This window comes from Chlorocebus sabaeus, chromosome 21 (assembly GCF_047675955.1).
Source record: "Chlorocebus sabaeus isolate Y175 chromosome 21, mChlSab1.0.hap1, whole genome shotgun sequence".
Taxonomy (NCBI): domain Eukaryota; kingdom Metazoa; phylum Chordata; class Mammalia; order Primates; family Cercopithecidae; genus Chlorocebus; species Chlorocebus sabaeus.
Window position 1 is genome coordinate 33,339,990 of NC_132924.1, and position 26,493 is coordinate 33,366,482.

At 40.5% G+C, this 26,493-nt stretch overlaps 1 protein-coding gene across 2 annotated transcripts in view; it reads right to left on the bottom strand.

Annotated features, from left to right (window-relative positions):
* The window catches only part of CREB5 (cAMP responsive element binding protein 5), a 411,935-nt gene that overhangs the window by 331,331 nt on the left and 54,111 nt on the right, over nt 1-26,493 (bottom strand). For both annotated transcript variants that reach the window (XM_007981773.3, XM_038004780.2), the window contains exon 2: nt 213-284. In XM_007981773.3, the coding sequence (XP_007979964.1) occupies nt 213-266 (54 nt within the window). In that variant the 5' untranslated portion in view covers nt 267-284. The remainder of the gene's footprint in view (nt 1-212; nt 285-26,493) is intronic.

The window sequence follows — 26,493 nt, forward strand, 5'->3', positions numbered from 1 at the left end:
GGGATGAGAGGGAAGTATTTCAAACTATTCAAAACAGAATATAATGATGGCGATGAAGATGATGATGATCACGATACTGATGGGGAGGGGGACTTTGGTGGTGTCTTGGTAAAGAAGGAAAGCCCAGGGCGGGCATGATTGCCGGGTGAGAGTTGCTTCCCTTTTGGAAAGTAGGCTCTGCATGTCAGAGCACGGAGGATCCACACACTCACCTGGGAGCAGCCTGGGGCACTGCAGACAAACGGCCTCTCCTGCTCCAAATTCATCTTGGATTCCTCATAAATCTGAAGGATCAGAGGGAAAGAGAGGAAGGAAAAAAGAAATCCATGAATATCTTCTGCTTCCACCTGAGCAACGTGAGAAAGGCAATCACTCAGAGCCGCCTTTCTATGCCAATACCAAAATTAGATGAGCAGAACATTAACACGAATGCGCACAGGCCCTGATTGGCTGTAGTTCTTTGGGCTCACCTAGGTTGGGCTCCTATTGTCCTTTACTTGAGTGCATATTAACTGTACTTGGAAGAAAACTGCTATGGGGGTGGTCGCAGCAGAAATCCTCCCTGTGGAAAACCACCTGGTGGGTGTTACTACCAGGGAAGACCACACCTGTGGAGGAAGGTTCTCAGGCAAAGTGCACACCAACCCTTGTTCAGTACTGCTGAAAGCTTTTGGGATTTGCTACTTAGGACAGCAAGAGGGGTGGCAATCACTGGGTAACTGCCAGCGTGAAAAGGCCATCCCTGAGCAACAGGCGAAATGAGATGCCCACAATCACCCTAGCAAGCTTCAGCATTCCCAAGGGAATGCTGTGAGTAGCTGTGGCACCAGATTAGCAAACGATTCTGGTGGTGAACCGTGATCCTCAATTCCCTCTCATCTCAGTCATTTGATGTGCCTCAACAAAAGTTATCCAAGTTATGCAGGAGTAAATAGAAATCAAAAAAAATCCCAAAAACATTATGTTGGATATTTCATTAATTTGGCCTCATAAACTGACTTGAAATTAATATCAGATTAAGGTTGCTGCCCGCAATCCAAATATATCATCTGGAATAAGGTAGCTTTCAGGAAAAAAACCTTATAATCAGACAGGTATGGTGGCTCATGCCTGTAATCCCAGCACTTTGGGATGCTGGGGAGGGCGGATCACTAATGTTGGATCGCTAATGTAGTCTAATCTGAGGTGGGTGGATCACTAATGTAACCAGCACTGAGGTCAGGAGTTTGAGACCAGCCTGGCCGTCATGGTGAAACCCTGTCTCTACCCAAAATACAAAAATTAGCCAGGCGTCGTGGTGCACACCTGTAATCCCAGCTACTCGGGAGGCTGGGACAGGAGAATTGCTTGAACCCGGGGGACGGAGGTTGCAGTGAGCCGAGATCATGCCAGGGCACTCCAGCCTGGGTGACAGAGCTTGCTCCATCTCAAAAATAAACATCAGACACACGTTAAATTACACTGTAGTCTTTTCTTATGTCGCAGTTCAGTTTTTGTTTGTTTGTTTTTTTAATAAAAATAGAGACAAAGTCGTGCTATGTTGCCCAGGCTGGTCTTGAACTTCCGAACTCAAGCAATCCTCTCACCTTGGCCTCCCAAAGTGCTGGGATTACAAGAGTGAGCCACCACACCCTGCTGTAGTTCAGTTCTAAGGCGCATACATTAGGCAAAAATTGAATGTAGTCAAAATTACCTTTGCAAATCCTCCCAAAAGCCAATATAAGTATAGCATACATGGTTTTGTGGTTACCAATCCACACAGTAACATATATATATATGTGTGTGTATATATATATAAAAAATAGGAGATATGCATTTAGTTATTTAAGTTACACAATTTAAATAATTCTCTATGTCATACCCCCCCTTTTTTTTTCTTTTTCTCCAGCAAAGCTCTTTCTGTATTTAAAAAAAACAAAAACAAAAAAAGTCTCTTTCCCATTGTTAATATAAATGCTTTTTTTATTTTTATTTTTATTTATTTATTTATTTTTTAAATTATTTTTTATTATTATACTTTAAGTTCTAGGGTACATGTGCATAACGTGCAGGTTTGTTACATATGTATACTTGTGCCATGTTGCTGTGCTGCACCCATCAACTCGTCAGCACTCATCAACTCGTCATTTACATCAGGTATAACTCCCAGTGCAATCCCTCCCCCCTCCCCCCTCCCCATGATAGGCCCCAGTGTGTGATGTTCCCCTTCCCGAGTTCAAGTGATCTCATTGTTCAGTTCCCACCTATGAGTGAGAACATGCGGTGTTTGGTTTTCTGTTCTTGTGATAGTTTGCTAAGAATGATGGTTTCCAGCTGCATCCATGTCCCTACAAAGGACACAAACTCATCCTTTTTTATGGCTGCATAGTATTCCATGGTGTATATGTGCCACATTTTCTTAATCCAGTCTGTCACTGATGGACATTTGGGTTGATTCCAAGTCTTTGCTATTGTGAATAGTGCTGCAATGAACATACGTGTGCATGTGTCTTTATAGCAGCATGATTTATAATCCTTTGGGTATATACCCAGTAATGGGATGGCTGGGTCATATGGTACATCTAGTTCTAGATCCTTGAGGAATCGCCATACTGTTTTCCATAATGGTTGAACTAGTTTACAATCCCACCAACAGTGTAAAAGTGTTCCTATTTCTCCACATCCTCTCCAGCACCTGTTGTTTCCTGACTTTTGAATGATCGCCATTCTAACTGGTGTGAGATGGTATCTCATTGTGGTTTTGATTTGCATTTCTCTGATGGCCAGTGATGATGAGCATTTTTTCATGTGTCTGTTGGCTGTATGAATGTCTTCTTTTGCGAAATGTCTGTTCATATCCTTTGCCCACTTTTTGATGGGGTTGTTTGTTTTTTTCTTGTAAATTTGTTTGAGTTCTTTGTAGGCCCCCTTTTTTTTTTTTGAGACGGAGTCTCGCTCTGTCGCCGGGCTGGAGTGCAGTGGCCGGATCTCAGCTCACTGCAAGCTCCGCCTCCCGGGTTTACGCCATTCTCCTGCCTCAGCCTCCCGAGTAGCTGGGACTACAGGCGCCCGCCACCTCACCCAGCTAGTTTTTTGTATTTTTTAGTAGAGACGGGGTTTCACCGTGTTAGCCAGGATGGTCTTGATCTCCTGACCTCGTGATCTGCCCGTCTCGGCCTCCCAAAGTGCTGGGATTACAGACTTGAGCCACCACGCCTGGCCTTTTTTTTTTTTTTTTTTTTTTTTTTTTTTTACCATTTTTAGAGTTATACTTGTATGTTACATTGCTGCTAACAGTATATGGCTCTATTACTGAATTAAAACCTACTGCTTCTACTGTGCACACTGGAAGTAATTTGCCTCTTTAAAATGCCACTTGTAGGTGATTCCAATAGGATTCACAAGTCACCTTGTCCCCTGAAATAGGAAGTTCTACTTGGAGTCATAGAATAATTACCCTTTGTCTGAAGGAAGCTTCATTATCTTTCAACCCAAACCAATTATATGGTACTTTGTATATTGTTACACCTTTCCCCCTCAAACACTAATATTTTTGGCAATATTCTTTGGGAAAATATATGTATACTTTCACTTTTCTGAAGCACAAAGTGAAAAGACTTGCCTTAGATAACACTGTCAGTCAGATATTTTAAAGCAATATAAAGGAAATTTTAAAATGTAAACCTATTCAAACCACTATTTCTCACAATTATACAACTTTCACAGAGCGACGCATTTTCACTCTCCATTTGGCCCCCCATGAATACAGAGATTACCATAATTTTATAGCTTTCCTGTATTAAGCATATTGTTTAAAATCCTTTACTGTATTATATTTAGAAGAAGAAAGAAACACAAGTATCTTTGGGATCTTTCTGCTTGCCCTTGTCTGGGGAGTGTTGAGCAATTAAAATAACTTCTCACCTTTCACTGTTCATTTGATTTTGCCATCTGTGATCATACAGCATCTCTCTTCCCCACTAGGAATACTGAGAACATACTACTAAGTCTCAAAATAAGGGGTGACTTTAAAGCTGAGAAAATGATTTTGATCCAAGACAAAATAAACAACAGAGTTGTCGGGCTATCCATTAATTAACTACATCTTAGTTTTCTAGTAAATTCATTTAAATGCTTTCCTGGAACTTCTCTGTCTCTGTAGCCTTCATCTGCCTGACCATTGCCAGATCATTTAATTACTCCATGCCTAAGGCCCATACCTTAATAAGAGGGGTATAAAAACCAACCTTCAGCAACCTCATTCCTCATAATATTGGCTATGGAGCCTGGTAGATATTTTCAAATTATGGAGAAAGGTCTGTATATTCGTGTGTTGTTTGCTGGGGTTTTTTGGGAAAGTGTTACTGAAACCTCACTCTAATATTAAATATTATCTATTTATAAAATTATAAAATATAAAGTACTATCTTATTTACCTAAGATGAGTCTTTCTTGGATGCCACTTAAGAGCTTTAGTTGCTAATGTAGAATGTTATTCTTACCAGGTAACATTAGATGATGTGACGGTAAAATGAGAAAGTTTCATATGTGCACATTTATGGCCTCCATCTGAAAGTGGTAATTAATGATAATAATTAGATTAATGTCCAAGCAACAGAAATGATCAAGACTGGAAGTGCTACTGCTGAAAGTTTAAAGAGTTTCATTAATAAGCCAAAGTAGGGAAGAGACTGACCAAGCCCAGACACTTAAGTATGAGGAGAAAGTATTTTTCTACCATAATCCAACTCCATCCCAATCCCCGGCCCACCAAAGTACTGATATTCCCCAGAAATTCAGGCCCATAATGCTAATACTTTGGCAATTCTTTTTGATGTCGACATTGTTTGCCTTATCTTAATTAATGGCTGCATTTGCATATGAGCTGCAGCAAATACTTTAGAATTACAGGATGATGCTGGTGCTTGAAGACAACAAAAGGCTCAGCCACATAGATTCTACTGTCTTAATTGAGTCTTCATGATGTGGATGTTATGTTTAGAGGAATATGAGCAATCTAATCTGTTAGCCACTGAGATATGTCAGTATAAGAAATCATGCCTCAGAAGACACAAGTTGAGAAATACAATTTGTTCTCAAATCACTTAGAGTTTAGTCATTGATAGGTTCTACTGAGTTACAATTGTTACGTTACCATTTTATTTTAAAACATAAGTGAGTCTGTATCAATGTATTACATGCCATGGATCCCATGGACCAAATATGTTTTAGCAACATAATACTGGAATAAAAGTCTTCAAGTGGAGTGGCAGTTGCTAAAATAAGTTTTCAGTGATTAATAAGGTCTGAAGTGAGTGGGTGTGTATATATAAGTGTGTGAACTTCAACTGCTTTATTCTGATGCCCTGCAGTTCCCACATTTAGCCCTCTGCAAATAGCATTCTCTTGCTAATTCCTTTCTGTGTAGGTGTTTGCAATAGTTTTTCTAAATGGTACCTCTCTACCATGTAGGCTTTATTACTTTTATCAACGAGTATGATCTGGTCTAGTGTATTAGTCAAGAACCATGGTTTATTTTTATGGTCTATTATTATGGTTCTTTTCTAGCACATATTGTAATAATTATTCTCTCAAACAGACTCTTATTAAATAAAGCCCTGCATAGATTCTTTAACCATTCATCAGGTGGGGGCAAATTACTGAGGCAGGATTTGAACGAGGCTGTTCTCTCTCAGTCCTCATCCTCTCATTTCCCATTCAGTTGTTTTACTGGCTTGGATTTTTTAATGAACCAAGTTTTGCTTGGCAACTGCCATACCCTAAGCTCCACTGCATAAAGCTTACATAGTAGGTGTTCAATAAATATTTGTGGAACGGATAATGATCCTGAATCATCACAATACACTACCCCAAACAGTTTGCCCATTCTCCACTCCTGAGGCAGTGGTTTTCAAACAGTGTTTGCCCTGAATCAAGTTATTAGTGAGGTAAGTAGTTTTGGGGACCACTCAGTCTACCTGTTGACAGTTATGGCCAGAGAAGAAATCTCTCCAGATTTCATGGAAAAAAGTCAAAGGTGCTTTCAGTAGAAACAATGAGTGAATCTAGTTTTATTCAATCTCACAAGTAAACGTATTAATTCATTATAAATTGTCTGTTAATGTTGCCATAGACATTGACATCATTAAAGTCCAGTTTATTAACCACATGTGGGCTGAGTATGACCCCCATGAAGCACCTTTGGAAGACACTGAGTAGTCTGATTTCTTTGATTAGACATTGTCATAATTGTGGCAGATGCTGCCTCATCATTTAACAGTTTCTAAACAGTACTCATTTTTGTTCCTCTTTTCCAAAATTCAGATTCAATAGTCAATTAGAAAAAATGCCCCCTAAGTTTAATTTCCTTCAAATTTGGGGAAGATAACAAAAAAACTCTGATAACAAACCCTAATAGTACATAAAGTGAGTTGAGGTTTTTCATGGTTGACAAGGAGATGACAAGCTTGACTTACAATTCAAACCCTCGACTGCCACTGGATTCCTCTGGCCTCACAATGAGCAAGAATCTCTTTCATTGTTCAGTGTTTGACCCCATAAATTCCTGGTCTAAAATGGGAAATCGTCCACAATGGCTCATGCAATCCATTCAAATGCTTTGCCAGCCATTTAGGGATATACTTGGAAATACCATTTCACGAAAGGCAAACACTGCAAAAAGCAAATGATACTGAAAACGTGGACAGCCTACACAGTATACTGTAAATACCTATTGTAAACTTAAGGGTAACAACTAAGCCCAAAGAGGGGGAAAATTGACATCATCTGGTTTGCTGTAATCAGCCAAGAGTGATGTTTGCCCATGTAAATTGTAGAAAGTCATTACTAATCCCTAGTTAACATCAAACTCTAATCTTAGTGGGATGGCACAAGTTTCCTCCATTCACAGCAGATGGACTCATACAGTGATATTGAATTTGCAATAGTAAATAGTAAGACACTACAAGGGCTGTTCTAATCTGAAAACCTGGCATGTACTCTTTTAAATACCAAAAGTTATAGGAACTTCAAAGTTACGACCTGAAATCGTATCAGTGAGCACTAACAATAATATGGCTACGTCCCCATCACCTCTGATATTGTCAATCTGGAAATGAATGCATTATAGATCTGAAAGGGGGGCTTGAATTTTAATTGTGATATTGACAACATTTGTCAGCATTTATCACTCTACTGTGAGTGTGGGAAGAGCCTTCTTGGCAGGACTCACATGAAACAGATCGTGCTGCTTTGTTGAGCTTATGAGACCTCAGAAGGGTTCCAGAGGAGGAAACTGGACCTTCCTGAAATGCCAAAAACAGCTGGAAAACAGGAGCACCTTGAGTCAGTCACACTGTGTGACACTCCACATCAATCCTGCTTTCTTCCTGGGAACAAATGTTGTTTATTAATTAAATTAGTTAAGGCCATGGCCAATTTGCACTTCGTGTTTCTGAAACAAAGCAAATATTTATCTCAATACATCTGTCAGAAGGGCAAGGGGACACACACAATAATAACCCAACACACATTCACCAAAAACACACTCGATTTATTTTCTTCAAAGATGCCTGATTCTACTTGCAAAGCAAGGATGCAGGTAGGTTATCCCCACATGTGGCTAGCTGTTGGGAAGGAATTATATACGCAATTTGGAGCTAACAATGTCTTTCTTTGGGAGGGATATTGCATCTTTCATTATCTTATTTGCTCATCTGCAAAACAGTGCCATTGTAGTAAAACACTGTAGAACAGGACCATTCAAAGAGGTATTACGTGAAAACATAACTATTGGGAGCTAACTGTAAATTAAGAGAAAAGTAAGCCCTCTGGATTTCAAATATATCTTTATTTTTCAAACCTGAATATCACAATTTCCAATAGAAAAATAAACACCTTGAATTTCCATCCAAGAAAATCAGCTACTTTGTGTATGTGCTTGAATCCTTCTATGTGTCTGTGTGTGTCTCTCTCTTTTTCTGTGGGCATCTCCCCTGTCTCTTTGCATGCCTGTTTCTCAGTGTGTGCCTTTCTCTCCTCTCTTTGTGTGTTTGTTTCCTTATGCCTGTCTGTCTGTCTCTGTCACACAGACACACGCATATACTCATTTTATCAGTAGTGTTCTTACCGCATTACTGGTAAAAGGATCTAGTGGGCTTGTTTCCTGTTGCAGTGTTATTCTTGAAGCGGACTGCTGTCAGAATCTGAATTTCATTGGGCTATTATTATTTGCAGCTGTGTGACCTTTTTAACCCTGCTTTAAAAGTGACATTTCAGCCCTCAAGCTTGAAACGCCTGAATGCTACAAGGTTTTCAAACCAGAGATTTACACAGGGAACAAGACCAAGAGTGGGACTGTACCTTATAAGCGAACATTTCAGCAGAACTTGGCGTGAAGAGGATGTGTTCCTGGGCAGTTTAGAGCCAGTAGTCTCCCCCGGAAGGCCTGAACTTGACACATAACACTGTGGTTAAAGACTACTATTCTGTTCAAACCAGAAAAATATCCCTGTTCTTCAAAGATATTTGCCATCCCCTGGTATCCCAAAAGCTCAGAATCCTACAACCTGAATCAGAGCCCCCTTTGGGATTTCGTCACACTTTGTGTTATGCTTAGGGGCTGTCAGAAGTTCCCCTCCAATGAGGCCCACTGTTCCCAGGAGGAAGGATTTCCAAACAGCTTTTGTCTCTGGAAACTAACCCGGGTCTTACTTCCCAGAGGGGGCCCTAACAGGAGAGAGTGCTGGGGGCTCACCTCCTCTCACATACTTCTGCAGAGGTTTGTGGTTTTATTTATGTGGCGTTTATGCTGTGTATAGGAAAACATTCCAGTGGGATTGGGTTTTCATATGTTAGATTCCTCTTTCTTTTTTTTTAAGTTTTCCATATGTTTCTTTAGATCGGAGGTATTTTTTTCAAAGTTACTGGCTAATTCTGATTTTTGTTTCACATAATCCTGTCTTATAGCTTTCCTCTCTATGGGTTCAATAGTTCAGAACATACTTGGTAACAAGCACTTGTGTGAAGCATGAGAGACAGTGTTGAGTAAGTCGCTGAATGCATGTGAGCTGCATTTAGGTCCTTGTCCCCTTGTTGCCATCTAGTACAATACACTTTCTTGCAGAAGACATCACATCTCTAAAAAAAAGTTTATTTGACATGTGTGTGGTTAACAAAACACTAGTGTAGAGATTCTTAGGTTTTGAAGGAAATATTAAATGTAACCAAATAATTTGGCTTGTTTCTAACGGGACTTAACATAACCTCAGAAAACATGCCGAATGGTGGCGAACTCTCTTCCTTTTTACCTGCTGTCACTGTGCACAAAAAGGAAAGAAAACGAAAAGGAAAACTGAGAACAAAACATAGCCAAGGTTTGGGTTGACACTGTCATCTTTATTTTTCCAGAAAAGAAAATATTTCATTGTAATTTAAAATAACTGCCCTCATGAACTCCTGAGAGGAAAGACTATGATAGCAAAGAAATTCAGTGCAAAACTGGATCATTCTTCATACTGGTGAAAAGCAGCTTGCCTTTTGGAAAATGTAAGAAAAAGGTCAGCTGTACAGTTTTCTCTCCTCCCTTTGTGCCTTACTACAGTAAAATTGCCTCTTTAGAATTGGAACACATTCCCAAACGGTACTACTCTGCCTCTAGATAGATAATTTTCAATGCATTCTGAGTGCATTTGATTTTTAAACAATTTTCATGTAAAATAAATCTCTTTAAATATTCTTAAGAGTCACAACTTTTCAGTCTAGTCTTAGTTTTCTTTTCACACATGCAGATGATTTTTATTGGATAATGTTGGGGGTTTTTTTTGGATTTTTATTCTAGATAAGTATCTATATCTTCAGCAACAATATACATTCGGTCCATCCAATGTATGGGCTGAAGTCATACTCAAAACATCCGAAAATGTGTCTTTTTCTGCATGAATGTGAGCTACCACATGTGAGACTGCATCAAGCCCAGCGATGCCCAAGCCAGACCACTCTGCTTTCGGCGAAACCGGGAAGAGACTATTTCATCTTACTATTAACTCTTATGATGACATCTACTGACTTCCTCTTGAAAGACATTTGAGAATGATGGTATCACACTGGGTGCTTTTTTCCCTTGATCCCAGCAGAAAGCTGGGGCATTCCCAGGTTGTATTCTAAAGCAGCCAGCAGTTGTGTTCTGAGCCTGCGACAGCTCACGGTGTCCGTTGAACGCAGGGTAAAAATATACCGAAGCCTTATTTCAGATTCCTCACACATTCTGCTTCAAATGTCAAGCGTGTGAACAATTGACAGTACTAGGAGGTCACTTAAAGGCCATGTTAAGGCAAAAATCTTATGCCATCCAAAGATTCTCTCATCATTCGAACAAGGTTCTCGTTCTAAATGTTAGCAAAAGGCACATTTCATCTGTCTGCCTGGAAAAGGCATTATTTCCTTGGGTGGCCCAGTAAGGGGATTTGGAAATATGTGAAGCCAATTATTGACTGCTATTATTACTGAGGGGGTCACTGTGGCATTTAGTGGGAGGGGCCAGGGATATGGGATGTTCCGCAATGCACAGGATGGCTGGATCTGTGCAACACTGGAGTCTCCTGATCTGATAGCCAATAGTGTGGCTTTTGCAAGAATAATTAGAGTGTAAGTACCCACAACTGCCTCGCCCATGCCACCCAGTTTAGGGTAAAAGGCAAATTAAGAATAAGACAACAGGATGAGTGAGGCAATGAAAACAAAGACCACATACAGAAGAGATGAAAGGGACTAAGTGCGTCCCCACCTCTTTATACTTTTCCAAGCGCTCTAAAAAACTCGGGCAAAGTTAAGCTTATGACAAGGCCAGATTCAATGCCAATTAAAACTTTATGAATATTCAAAAAAGTATGTGAAATTATCATTCCCTGTCAGTGTGAGGGAGGGCTGGGGTCTGTTGCCAACACTTAAACTAAGCATAAGCATACTCTTGCGGGTTCAATCCATAGAGGAGAGAGATGACTAAGCTGGTATCAATTAAGGTGGCTTTTTCTAGGTAAATGATCTGGTTTGGCCACCTACAGCTCTCACTGTCCAGATAACCTTTATCTAGAGCAGTGTTGACTCAACAGTAGCAAAAGAAGGAGTTGCCCTAACATACAAATATATCTCCTGCTCCGATGCCTTTCCACTTGTGATAATTGCCTTGTTGATTTTCTATTATTACTGAGAGGACAGCTCCAACATAGAGAATGTGTTTTTTTTTTTTTTTCTTTTTTTTTTTTTTTTTGGTACTTAAATAGAAAACATCACAAGCTTCTAAATTCCACTTTAACGTTGCTGGCACCATTAGCCCTCCACTCACAGAATACTTATTAGGGAAACTTTTGCCTCTTAACCAACTTCTCAGTAAGAAAGCTTAATCAGTCCAAAAGAGCAAAAATACACACACATATACATATTTTTTTCTTTTGGCCTGTTTTCTTATTGAGAAGTTTATATATAATATATATAAATATGTATATCTATTCACACACTTTACAGGGATTCTTTCATCCTGATAAACAAGCTTAAGACTCGAAACTCATGCCTAGCTCGTATTGTAACATGAGGAGGATACCGATCGCATAAGGAAGCAACTACAAAACTCTAGGCCCACCTTTCTGCACAAGGTTCACCAGAGTGAAGGATCATTAAACATTTTTAAAGTGCAGAAATGAGCTGTGTGGGGTTTTGTGGGGTTTGTTTGTTTGCCTGTTTGTTTTGAGGCATGGTCTCTCTCTGTCACTCAGGCTGGAGTGATCATAGCTCACTGTGGCCTCAAACTCCAGGGCTCAAGGGATCTTCCCACCTCAGCCTCCCAAGTAGTTGGGACACCATAGGTATGCACCACCACACCCGGCTAATTTTTTAGTTTTTGTAGAGATAGCGTCTCCCTGTGTTGCCTAGGCTGGTCTCAAGCTCCCGGACTCAAGCAATACTGCTGCCTCGTCCTCCTAAAGTGCTGGAATTACAGGTGTGAGCCACCATGCCCACCTAATAAGTTGTGTTTTGGGGGATTCCTAGAGTATTTCCATGGACTAGAAAAGTCCTTCATGTCTTTCTCAACTTCCTACTAAACAAAAGAATCACTCACTAAAGCCTGCTAATCCACTAAAACACTCTGGGAAAAGCACATGGAAGGAAAAGGCCTTTTCCTTGAACCCCACCACCCACGGGAGGTTAACACTGTGCCAGACTCCAATTCATCAAAAGGTCCAAGCCATTCACAAACAAACGCAGGGCCTTCTCTTTTTATGCCCCAGGGCTCAGGTCCCCAAACAACAGCACCATTTTCAAATCCATACTTCAAATCAGCATGAAAAGGGAAAGAGGATTTCTTTAAATGCCCCTGTGCTCCCAAACCTAGGAGTCCTTCCTAGGCATGAATGTGGTCTCTTTGCTCAGGGGAGTGTAGATCACATGCTGGGAAAAACCCAGAACCTGGATCCTTCTGAAAGGGAAAGAAAAAAGGGGAAGAGGGTACAGGCAGCACCCAGCAGGGGCATTGGAGAAGGCCTATGAGACAAGCTTACTGAAAGGCTGAAGAAAGGGGAAGGGAAAAGGCCAGCCCCCAAATCCACACTGGGAAATTGTGGCTGCCCTTGATGGGGCATTGTTCACAAACTGCTTCAGGGAAAGTGGCCTGTGGACAGTGATTGATTACCCATCACAGTGAACTTGTTCAAACACAGTTCAACTTGGGCACACACCAGGGGCAGAATCAGAAACCAAGGACACGGGTCTCATTCATTCATTTCTTCCCCATATCGTCACTGAGCACCTACCATGCATGAGGCCCCATGCTAGGAGAATGAAGGCTTGGCAAAAACAGTCCCTGCCCTCTGGGCAATGATTCTCCAGTAGGAAAGGGAAGCGTGCCCAGATGTCTACGGTGGAAAGCAAAATTTTAATGACCATAAAGTACTTTTAGTAAAGTACTTTGAGAGTTCAGAGGCCATGAGAAAGCAAGACTGTTTCATTAACTACATCAAATATCATATCCTCTCTTCTTTTACAGCTAAATATTTCTCATAATAAGATGCCAGTTCAAGTTGCACACACACATATAACCCCTGGAGCAATATTTTAATTCGTTTAGGAGTAAGGATTTTGTTTGCTTGTTTTTTAAATTTAGGCTTTATTTTGCTTTTAATGCTGAAAAGTAAAACTGCATTATTTACGGTAAACCTAACGTTGTGATTAGTAGACCAGATTTTATGTTAGAAAATAAACAATTAAATCTCAGCTCCTTTGCTAATTAGCTGTGGGATCTTAGGCAAGTTACTTAACTCCTCTGAATATTAATTTTCTCCTATAAAAAGACACTATAGGTGATACTGATTTTATCTGACTCAGGGACATTGGGAGGATCAAGTGGGATATTTAGGAAAGCACCTCATAAATGTAAAGTGCTGTGAAATGTTGGTTACTGTTTTTATAGTACAGTCAACTTGCAGACATGGGGTTGCAGAGGTGGCACATGGCACAGAGTTATGTATACACTTGGTGGCACAATATTGAGAGATTGAAGATTCCAAAGGACGTTGAAGGTTATGATCTTTTAAGAGGTCCTGACTTGACGATTCTCTGATAATCTAGCAATTATCAAGCAAACCCTGATCTGCCAACTTTTTACTTGAAGGTTCCCAAGTAGAATTATTTTATCTTCTACGTGATCTCGAGAAGGACCTTGGAGACAAGTCTGCGTTCCAACTTGGCTCTGCCACATACCAGTCAACCTATGAGCTTGGGTAGGTTTTGTCTGTGTGTTTGTTTTTCATTCCACTGCATTGGGCTCTTTTACAGCAATGACAATACCTACTTCTCACAGTTGTTATAAAAGTTAAATCGCTGCCAGCCTACAGACGGGTGTAATAGGTCACGTGACTCTGGGGTAAAGTGTGGCTGTTGGAACCTGAGCAAGCCAGGCAAGAGGAACTCCTCACCCTGGGCTTGGAGGGGCTGGGGATGGAGCTGCACATGTCTGTTTTCCTTCCTGAAGATGGCTCCTGGCCATAGAATACAAGTAAAGTGCTTTGCTGGCAAGGCCACGTCCCCATATGTGCCTGGCTACCCTGTCCCTGCAGTCCCAACCCCAGCCAGGCAGGAAGAGTTCAGAAGGCACCTGGATAAGATGAGAAACTCAGCCTTCTTATCAGTAGGTGCTTTAGGCTTACCTGGAGGCATTGGATATAAGACTGACACAGATTGTGACACCCTCTTTATACCCACTCTCCACTTGAACTATCAACAAAAAAAAAAAGTCCAATCTTCTTTTCATTATTACATTTTCCTTGGTACACTACATTTTCTTAATCTTAACACTTATTCTTATTTTCACTCTTCCTTATTTTTTTCTTTTCTTTCTCTCCTTTTGTTCCCCAAATATCCCATGTGATATTTAATTTTTAAAATGCTACTTTTTCTAAAAAATAGAGATGGAGTCTCACTCTGTTTCCCAGAAGGCTCTTGAACTCCTGGACTCAAGCAATCCTCCCACCTCAGCCTCCTAAACTGCTGGGATTATAGGCATGAGCCACCACACCTGGCCAAAAACAAAAAACTTCTGAATAATGCATGAAGTGTCAGTTAGCTGTGAAAAAAGGGAAATCGTAATATAATCAATGATCTGGTCATTTCAACCTCTTGAGAAAATGGAGAGATGGCGTCTCAATAATAGCAACATTTCCTAACTTGGGGCACTGGGGAGATAAAGATGAATAATCCAATACCTCTGTCCCTAAAATCTGGTCACCTCCAGAGGCAGAAAGGTTTATACATGTGGAAAGCCTAACAGATTTTGAATTTTTTACTGCTTGGGGGTAGTCAACATTTTATATAATGAAAGCATATCTTTCACATACCATCACATCCTATGTGTCAGGCATTTTTAATCTCAAAAAAGCATTTTCCATCAAGGCTGAAAGAAAGCCTTGATTAGACACGGCCTTGATTTATCTCCTCCACTAAGTGCCTCTGTAGGAAACACAGCACAGGGTAAAGTCATTAGAATATGAGTTAGGATGCCAAAATTCCCAGTGATTTCCAAAGCCCTCAGTGTTCCTATCCCCCTTTGCAATACTGACATCAAAGGATTTCTGGTCTTCTCAAAGTGATAGCATTATTTAAATAGTGACATCAAGTTAATGTTTGGAAGATGCCTCAAGGACCTTAAACTCAGTTGTAAGTAGTAGTATGATCGCTATTTCCTCATTCGTCCTCTACTGTTTCCAAAGAAACAGAAGAAACCACTCACACAAACACACACAAAAATCCTCCGGACACCCCAGTTAACCAGTGTCTCCTTTCTTCCCAAACCGCCAATCAGCCAGTCATCGGGCAAACAGCTCAAGCACCAGGCAAGGAAAACATGTTATTTTTCTGGGCAAGCCTTAACTTCACTGCCTACAAAACACAGCCCCACGGGGCACATCCCACACATGGGGAGAGCAAGACTCCCATCTCGCATTTGAAACCAATAGTTACCAGTCAACACCCGCGGAAACTGAGGTCAGGATTCCCCAGCATGCACCATGCAGTCCAAAGTCACTTATTCTCCAGATTTCCTACACAGACCAGTCCTGACGTCCCAAGTCATTCCTGCAATCCCTCTCCTACTAGTAATACTCAAAGAAAGCTCCAACAAGAACAGCGTAAGAGAAAACTTCCCCTCCCCACAGAGCCTCATTCCCCAGCTGCCCAACACCCAGCAGACTTCTCAGAGGGGGAGAATTTACTTCGTATCGGCACGGGATGCCCTCTGAAACAGGAGAGTCAGTAGAGTAAGATAAGAAAAGAAAGCGAAATCCAACAACAAAACCAGGCTTCAGACAGTCCGTTAAAAAATGAGGCTGTCAGGAGCCAAATTCGACAGTGCACAAAAGCCACTTAAAGGCACACCCTAAAACACTCGCTAGAAATCTTCAAAGAACAAGGGAGGCTCCCTGCTACAGGCCAGGGTCATGGACCCAAAGGTGACAATGAGACACTCCCAAGAACATCTGGCCAAATAAGTCGGGCACTGGGCCCTTCCAGACATGGGACAGCAGCCTTTGTCTGCTCTCATCCACTGACTTCAGATCCCTGCCCAGGCTTGGCTGCTTCCAGCCTCTTTCAGCTGAGCACGGTGCAGGGTCAGCGTTCTTAAGGCATCTGGGAAAGCCGCTGTCTTCCTCGTCTTCCCCATCTTCTGTCAGAAGATTCAGTCTTCCAGCAAAAGTCTCCCGAGGACCTACCAGGGCCAGGCCTTGTATCAGATGTGGGGTAGAAAATACTGAATGAGAAAGATGGGGCCTCTGTTCTCACAGAGCTTACCTTACAACGCAAAGAGACAAAAAGCAAAACAAGCAAAAACACAAGCACAGAAACCAAGAAAGTGACCAAGGAAAGTAACAGCACATTTTGGAGAGTTCATTGAAAGAGATAAAGAGGGTGATGTGATAAAGAGAGGAAGGTGCACAAGGAAGCTTTTTATTGTTTTTCTTGGAGATGGGATCTTGCTCTGTCACCCAGGCTGGAGTGCAGTGGTGCCTTCACAGCTCATTACACCCTTGATCTCCCAGGCTTAAGCAATCTTCTCACCTCAGCCTCTCAAGTAGCTAGGACCATAGGTGTGCACCACTGCGCCTGGCTAATTTTTTTATTTTTTGTAGAGATGGGGTCCCACTATGTTGCCCAGGCTGGTCTTGAACTCCTGGCCTCAAGAAAAACTCCCACGCCTGGCCTGGGGAAGTTTTTTGAAGGAGGAGGTAACGCTTACCTCTCTGGACAGGTGACATTTAGTTTGAGGCCTGACAAATGCATATGAGCTGTTTGAAGAGTAAGCAGGGGAGGGTGGTCCAGGCAGAAAGGACAGCAAAAGCAAAGAGCTTGGCATGTCTGAGGGACTGAAAGAAGGCTGGCAAGGATGCAGCATGGCCCACAAGGGAGAGAGAAGCCCCAGGTAAGAGAAAAAAGCAGGCAAGTCTTAAATCAACCAGAACTAGGATTGATTCTCAGAGCACAGAAAAGCACTGAGGAATTCCAGGCTGCAGAGAGAGACCTTGGGTCGTTGAAGTACCTATTCCTCCGTCCCCAAGTGAAACGTGAGGGTCCTAGTAATTCACTTTGGGGATCCTGGGAGGCCTAAAGGCATCTCAGGACCAAGATAGAGACTGACACAGAGCAGATGCTCACCTTCTCATAAAATAAACCACACAGTCTATCCCATGCATAAATAAATATTTAGACTTCCCTGCAAAGTAAGAATGTTGTCCTAGGGGTGAGGAGCAGAAAGAACACAGCCCTGTGACATAGCTACCACCAGCCAGCTCCGTAGTTGCCGTTTGAGGTCAAATCACTTGTGTAACGTTGGGGAGGAACTTAACTTATCCACGCATATTTCCTCGTCTATAAATAGAGATAATACCTACATCATAGGCTTTTTTGAGGATTAAATGAGCATATATGCACATACACATATACATATAGTGCAGAGAATGATTTTTAGTATATAGTAAATATACAATATACATTAGCTATAATTACAATAATAAAATTTTTCTCCTAACAAAAGACACTTATTCACCTTGAAAACAAGATGTGAAAGCCTTTTCAATCCCATATAACCAAACCTAGGACAATCTCAATTACTATGTTTTCTTTCTTTTTTTTTTTTTTTTTTTGCTTTGACTATAAGACGGCATATTTTGGGTTTAGTGGCTAGAGATTGTTTTTATTGGGATGGAAAGCATGTCAAATAAAATTTTTCTCTCTCCATAGGTTAGATTTGTTTTGGTTTTGGTTTGCTTTACAGAACTCAGTAAAATTATTTTAAATGTAAAGAATTGGTTTATCCATTGAAGGTTGGACAAAAACTTTAATAACTGACAAATTGTGTTTTATCTTATTGTGATTTTATATGTAAGAAATGCCAAACATTAACAGATTTATAGTGGTTACAGCGGGACAATGAGATAATGCATTTTTTGTATCTATATTTTATATTTTTTCTATTATGAACATTGATTGACTCTGTTCAAGATAAATTAAAAACTCAGTGTAAGATAAAACAAGTATATCTGGAAGTGTGTGATGACGGCAAGGATACCAGGAGAGTCTGTAGGGCCTGCCTCACTCTTCGCAGTTGATCATTTGTTTTATCTTGGACAAATGTCTAAGCTTCTTTGAATTTTAATTTTATTATTTATAAAATGGACAAAACAATTCTTTTTCATACAGCATTGTGATAAAGATTAAATGCAGCATGTAGTGAATGCCCAATAGGTCTCAGCTCTGTAGTACTGTGTAGTGTTTTAGAGTATATGGGTTCACACAAAAGACCCAAAATAGCCAAATTATACTGAGCTATAGTAACTAAAAGAGCATGGTTTTGGCATAAAAGCAGATACAGAGACCAATGGAACAGAAGAGAGAACCCAGAAATGAATCTACACATGTACAGTGAACTCATTTTCTGAAGAGGCCAAGAAGATACACCAGAGGAAAAACAGTGTCTTCAATAAACGGCGCTGGGAACATTGGAAATCCATACACAGAAGAATGAAACTAGACCTCCATCTCTCATCATATGCAAAAATCAAATCAAAAATGGATTAAAGATTTAAATCTAAGACCTCAAACTATGAAACTACTACAAGAAAACATTGGAAAAACTCTCCAGGACATTGGTCTGGACAAAGATTTGAGTAATACCCTCAAGCACAGGCAACCAAAGCAAAAATGGACCAATGGGATTATATCAAGTTTAAAAACTTCTGCACAGCAAAGGAAACAATCAACAAAGTGAAAAGACAATCCAAGGATAGGAGAAAATATCTGCAAACTACCCATCTGACGAGGGCTTAATAACCAGAATATAGAACACACTCAAACAACTCTAGAAAAAAATCTAATAATCCAATAAAAAATTGGGCAAAAAATTTGAAGAGACATTTCTCAAAAGAAGACATACAGATAGCAAACCAACATATGAAAAGGTGCGCAACATCATTTATCATCAGAGAAATGCAACTCAAAACTACAATGAGATATTATCTTGCCCCAGTTAAAATGGCTTATATATATCCAAAAGACAGGCAATAACAAATGCTGGCGAGGCTGTGGAGTAAAGGGAACCCTCATACACTGTTGGTGGGAATGTAAATTAGTACAATCACTGTGGATAACCATTTGGAGGTTTCTCAAAAAGCTAAAAAATAGAGCTACCATATGATCCAGCAATCCCATTGCTGGGTATGTACCCAAATGGAAAGAAATCAATATATTGAAGAGATGTCCGCATTCTCATGTTTGTTGTAGCACTGTTCACAATTAGACAAGATTTGGAAGAAACCTAAGTGTCCATCAACAGATGAATGGACAAAGAAAACGTTGTATTTATACAAATTGAAGTACTACTCAGCCATAAAAAAAAATGAGATTCAGTCATTTGCAACAATATGGATGAAACTGGAGATCACTATGTTAAGTAAAGTAAGTCAGGCATGGAAAGACAAACATCGCATGTTCTCTCTTCTTCATGGAATCTAAAAATCAAAACAAGTAAACCCATGGAGATAGAAGGTAGAAGGATGGTTACCAGAGGCTGGGAAAGGTAGTGGGGAAGTCAGGGGGAGATAGGGATGGTTAATGGGTACAAAAAAATAGAATGAATGAATGAGTAAAGCCTAATATTTGGTAGCACAACAAGGTAGCTATAGTCAATAATAATTTAATTGTACATTTTAAAATTACTAAAAGAGTATTGGATTATTTGTGACACAAAAGATAAATGCTGAGGGGCTGGATACCCCATCTTCAATGGTGTGATGATTATTACACATTGCATGTCTCTATCAAAATATCTCATGTACCCTATAAGTATATATACCTACTGTGTACTCACAAAAATTTTATATTTAATAAATAAATAAACATGATCACATTGGAAAAAAAGAGTATGTGGGTTTTAATCTTGGTTCTTTCAATAATTAGCTGTGTGACTTTGGATAAGTCACTTAACCTCTCTGTGCCTCCATTTCCTTGCATCTTATAATAATGGTGCTTACCTCCTAAGGATTATTAGTATGTGAGGATTAAAAGAGTTAACATCTGTAAACAATTGAGAACAGTGTCTGGCACATGGTAAGTGCTATGTAACTGCCAGCTCTTATTACATTAGGAAATCTGAATCTAAAACTTCAGAAAAGCATATGGTTCTATAATCATGTAAATATGGTTCATTTTCTGGTGACAAAAATAACAAGCAAGAATAGCATGGCATTTTAGTATCAATCATTGGCAGAGACATTAATTTTTATTCATGTATGAACTTATGTTTATGTGGCAAAAAAATAAAATCAAGGTCCTAATTTTTAAAATTTGTTTCCATATATTTAAACACAAGCTATAATTTCAGGACTACCCAGCAAACTCTTAATTGCCTGAGCTAATTTCTCCAATGAGTATTTTCTTTGCCATCACTCTGTCTCTGTATTGTTCCCCAGGACACAACAGGATTCAGGAAATCCATAGGCGTATTTGTTAGATTATGCAATCACACAGCATGGCAGGTACACAGGTGGTCCACTTTCTTATCTTTTTAATTTCTATTTATTTGTCATTCAGAGACAGGGTCTCACCTGTTGCCCAGGCTGGAGTGCAGTGGTACAATCATGGCTCATTGCAGCCTCGAACCCCTTGGCTCAGGCGATCCTCCCACCTCAGCTTCCTGAGTAGTTGGGACTACAGGCACATGCCAGCACGCCTGGCCCTACTTATTTATCAAATGTAATCGTTGTTAGCTGCCTATCTTGCCTGGAACCATGCTAGGTGTTGAGGAGACCTAAATGAAGGAAAGATGTAGTCTGTAGGAGATCACATAGTAGTTGAGAGCACGGGATTGTGAATTTGAGCTCCATCCCATCTGTCTGCTCTTTACATTAAGACGTACAGGATCTTGGACATGCTACTGAATTTCTCTGAATTTCCATTCTCTAGTCCGCAAAACAGGAAGAAGAATAATGACAACTACCTCAGAGGTCTGTTGTGAAGATGGAAGGAGAAGCTAGCTATAAAGCATTTAGCACATGGTTAATCTCTCAACAAATGTTAGCTCTTGATATGTGGCCTTCAAGGCAGGCAGACACAAGCTGATAGCTACACATCTCCGTGAAAGTGAAATCCAGTCTCAAGGGAGACAATGGGAGCACAGAAGAGGGAGTTCAACTGACCTGTAGGAGTCAGGATTTAACAAAGGAGAACTGGAAATGCTATTATTCTTAGCACCTCCTGTCCCCACCCTGGTGCCTGCTCAACCCATTGCCCATGATCCTTGGTTGAGCAGATCTGTCTCTGTCTCAGACAGGTAAGACCTCATGTTCCATATCTCTGGTCCCAGACCCAATCATCTAAGCTTGCCCTCATCCTCATGGATGGGGACAGTCGAGGTTATCTTACTCAACCACACCCCTGATGCTTTAGTCTACGTGACAACATCCCCAAGAACTTGCCATCCAGGTGCAGCCAGCAGACTGCAGTGACCGTGAACTTTCCCTGTGAGAGACTGGGCATTATCTTTAATGTGCTTGGCACTATTGGCAGACAAGACCTGGTCCTGGCCCTTGGAAGGAGCCTGTGACAAGTAAACTGCATCCCAGAAATGAACTCACCATGTCCTATCCATGGCTTGTTCTGCCACAGCCGTTCACAGGCTCATTTCTATTCCACTGGTAAGCGTTCCTCCTCAGAAACTCATGACTTCCGTTCAGGAGGCTGGACACCAACTCACACTGTCCCCATGCACTGTGTTCTGAATCTGCTCTTGGTCACGACTTCTGAAGTTCTGACCCTTGTCTTAAGCTGTTCCTTACAGTAGCTTTAATGACCTCCTAAGGCCACTTGCCTATTGTTGATTCCTCCTCATAGAGAACTGTAACCCATCTCCCTGCAACTGGAGTTATCATGTCCATTCCCATCCTAGGGGCCATCCTGAAGAAGTTCCTTCTGCAATTTATCTTGGGATAGTCTCCCATCAATTCCATCTCTTTCCAGGGATGCTGTCCTGGCCCACTTGATATAGACATGAGGAAGATGATGGCTTTTCTGTGATCCATCCTAGGGAACATTTACATTTGCATGGTAGCTTCACAACAATGTGGGAAATTCTGACATACCTCCTATCGCCCCACAACAGCAACTTCTCTTTCTGCCTGCAGAATTAAAATAAAGAACTGCAAACATCACCAGGAGCAGCAACCCATTTTCAAAAATCCTAGGCAGGGTCTTGTGAGCAGGTGCTAGGTCTGCAATATGTATTGCCAGAGTTGTGCCCTAGAATGCACAGCCAACAGTAGATAGGACTTATTGGAATGAAACCTGTGAAGATTACATATTTTCCTTTCTCTGAATGCAAAACTATAGAAAAAATCAGGGACGGACTAATGGGATGTGCTTGTGATGCCTTGTCCTGTAGTTCCAGGAAGTGGGGTAATTCTGCATAATGCCATGGCCAGTCCTAATGACCCTCCCTCCCTGAGAGGATGGCAAGTCTTTCTGCAGGCAATTCTTCCTCTGCCCTTCCAGATCCATTCTCTTCTCTTCTCTTCCCTCTGTGCCCTAGGAGGCTACCCTCTACCGATTGCCCCTCCCCCACTACCAGATTCCTTCAACTGGAGGGCTAAAGGGTGGAAGGCCCTACACTGCCTGCTGCGCACTGGGTAGCAGTGGCTGTGTCTCTCCATGCTTGACAGGCAGCCCCCCTCCGACAGCTACGGCCCTCCCCCATGGGGTGTTCCCTTGGTCCCCTGTCCCTCCAGGCTCAGGGGTTGGAAAAGCCCCCTACTATGGCTATGACTAGTCCCCAGTTGGCCTGTACACATTACATTTTCTTTGATTATCCCTTCAAGTGTGCCATCTGTTTCTATGGGGACCCTAACTCATAGTGGTCTATGACTGAGGAATATGTAATCATGTTCTGATGCCCAGAACCATATGAGCACTACATCTTCTGGATCATAGCCCAGATTTGCAAAGCCTTGACCTTGGGGCTCAGAGAGATTCAGGTTCCACAGAGGAGTCAACAGACTGGAGAGATGTCATCTAAGCACCTTCCAGTATCTCTCAGAATCGGCACTCACTTGAACCAAGAAGAGTCAGACCATTCAGGGCATATTTGGGATGAGGCAGAAGGACTTGTTTGGAAATGCTTCCTGATTGGTAATATTGGTCTTGTGATATGAAAAGCCTAGGCAGAAAGAAGAAAGAGAAGGCAATTCAGATTTATTGCCATTGACTTAGTCCTCACCACAACCCTACTGGAAAAGTATTTTATTATCCCCAATTTACAGAGGAGAAAATTTGAGGTAAACAATAGCAAGAGAGAGTCAAGAACCAAACACACATCTGCCAGCGGCAATGCCTACAGGTTTCCACCACCCCAAACACTTTTCTTTCAAGAGTGATTGAAGCTTTCCCAATGGGTGAAAATTCCCTTGCATCAGATGAGAGATAGGACATTTTCTTGGAGAACATTATCATTCTCGATTTTTATGAAGTACCAACTAAGCTAAACATTTTGGAACTTTTTTTTTTTTAACTCCAGTCATATGTTAGGATGAAAGTGATTGGGTAAAAACTGGATGGAATTTACTAGAAAGACCGCAAGAGAAACATAAGTGCTTACTTATGTTAATAACACTTTTTCTAAATGAAGGTGTTATTATGCCCTTCAGGTCTGTTTTTATTTCATTTCTTCAATTTACCTGAGTCTGCCTTCTCAGTTGTCCTTATTTTGACTGTTTCTGCCCCAGTGAGGTGCTACAGATCCTGTGAAATCACTACTTTTGCAGCTGTGCTTGCTTCATTGCAGAGAGGCAAGAGAAATAGTCTCTCTGCTTCCCCTTTAAAACCTGACAGTCACACCTTCTACACTTCAAAGCCACACTGTATGACGTTAGCAGGCTGACATAAATGGACACTCATGCGAAAGATTATTCATTCAGTGGCTTTTTCCACATGGGAAAAAAAAAATAGCCGTTAGTTAACCTTTGTAGAGTTTAATAGTTTACAAAGCCATTTTCCAAACATTAATTTAATTTTGTTCTTAGAATGATCTATGTGATGGTTGTATTTTTTTTCCCTCATTTTGCAGATGACGAATCTGAGATTTAGAGAGGGAAAGTAATATGACCGAGGTCACACCATCAGTAAAAGCAGAGCTAGGACTTGAATTCAGGCCCTCTACCCCCAAATCCTACACTATTCTGAGAACAGAGTGGAACAACCCATTTTCTAGTACCCTGGGATGGTTTCTGCACTGCGTGGAATTAATCTAAGCACCTGTGAGTCCTGGAAATACATTTATGATATAAATACATGAATATTGCTCCAAAAGGCTCTAGGTCCTATGGGTTATTTCCAAAGAATAGGTCTCAGGCTGTCCCCTTGCCCTGGAGACTGGAGAAACTTTGTCGAACACCTTTCCATGGCCTAGCAGCAAACTGCTCAGCACTGCATCCCCAGTCCAAGCTCCTAGCACAAACCCTACACTTAAGTTTGAGGCAACCTCGAGGGAATAATTTGTGGAAATTCAAAATGTCTTCCTTACTCTCTAGCTCTACAGTACCTACTAGAGTCTCATGGTCCCTAGAGCTCACCTGAAACTGCAGGAGTCCTGATATCCCTCCCATTAGCATCCTATCCTCTGGACCTCTGATGTTGTATATAAAGAAGCACCCTCCAATTTTCTTTTCTCCTAAACTAAGCCTTGGAGATAATGAGAGTACCCCTACCAATAGTTTCTACTCCAAGTGTCCAGGTTGTCTGAATGCAATTACCAGTCCCATAGCATACCAATTATATAATCATATGTGCCTCTCTTTCCAGAATACATAGAACCTATCTCAAAGGGTTGTTGTGACACTAACAACTATGTATGTTACATGTTTTGCATAATATCCAGTACACAGTAAATATTTTATAATAGTTATTATCACAAGGCATGAACTGCATAGAACCCAGAACTGCATAACTGCATCATTCAGGAGCCCTCATGGTAGTATTTTCAAAAAGTTTACCAGTTTTTTTTTTAAAATAATAATAACTTGAAACAGCTGCAGCATGAACACCTGTATTGTGAACAAGTTAGACAATCCTGATGAAAAGGGCAAATTTCTAGAAAGACACAAACTACCAAAAATGACTCAAGAAAAAATAGAAAATCTGAATAAACCTGCAACAAGCAAAGAGATTGCATTAGTAACACATACACACACACACACACACACACACACACACACACACACACACACACAACTTTCTACAAAGGAGAGATCAGGCCCAGATGGCTTCACTGCTAAATTCTACCAAACATTTAAAGAAGAATCAACACTAATAGTTCACAAACTCTTCCAAAGAATAAAAAGGAGGAACAATTTCCAACTTATTCTGTAAGGCCATTATAGCCTGATATCAAGGCAATCAACAAGACAAGGATATCACAAGAAAAGAAAATATACAGCAATATTTCTTATGAAATTAGATACAAGAATCTCCAACAAAATAAATGTTGGGATTTGCAACCCAAATCCAGCAACATATAAAAAGGATTATATACCATGACCATGTGGGATTTACCCCAGAAATACAATGTTGGTTTAGTATCTGAAAACCAATCAACATAATAATCAAACTCAATAGAGTAAAACATAAAAACCACATCATCATCTCCATAGACATAGAAAAAGCATTGACAAATCCAACAGCATTTCATGATAAAACACTTCAGAAACTTGGAACAGAAGGGAATTTCCTCCGTCTGATGAAAGCTGCCTACAAAAAAACAAAACAAAACAAAAAACACTACACACAACAAAAATCCTATAGCTGATATCACATGTGTGTAACACTGAATGTTTTACACTTAGGCTCAGGAACAAGAGAAAGATATCAGCTCTCACTATTTCTGTTTCACTGAAGGTTTTAGCCATGGCAATTAGGCAAGAAAATGAAATAAAAGGTATCCAGATTGGAAAGGACCCAGTAAAACTATCTCTATTCACAGATGACATATTCTTGTATATGGAAGAAACTAAGGAATTATCCAACTAAAAAAAGAAACTATTAAGACCAATAAATGTGTTCAGTAGCCTAGTAGGATACAAGGTAATATACAAAACTCAATTGTGTTTCAAATAGCAATAAGCCATCAGAAAATGAAATTAAGAAAACAATTTTATTTACAGTAAGCATCAGAATATAAAATTATTGGGACTAAATTTAACAAAAAAGCACATGACTTGTACACTGAAAACCATAAAATATCATTAAAAAGCTAAAGTGTACCTAAATATATGGAAAAACATTCATGAATTGGAAGAATTAGTATCGTTAGATGGCAATATTCTGCAAGTTGATCTACACATTCAGCACAACCTTAAACAAAATCCCAGCTTTCTTCTTCGCAGAAACTGGCAAACTGATCCTAAAATCGATAAAGAAATTCAATGGCCCATAATA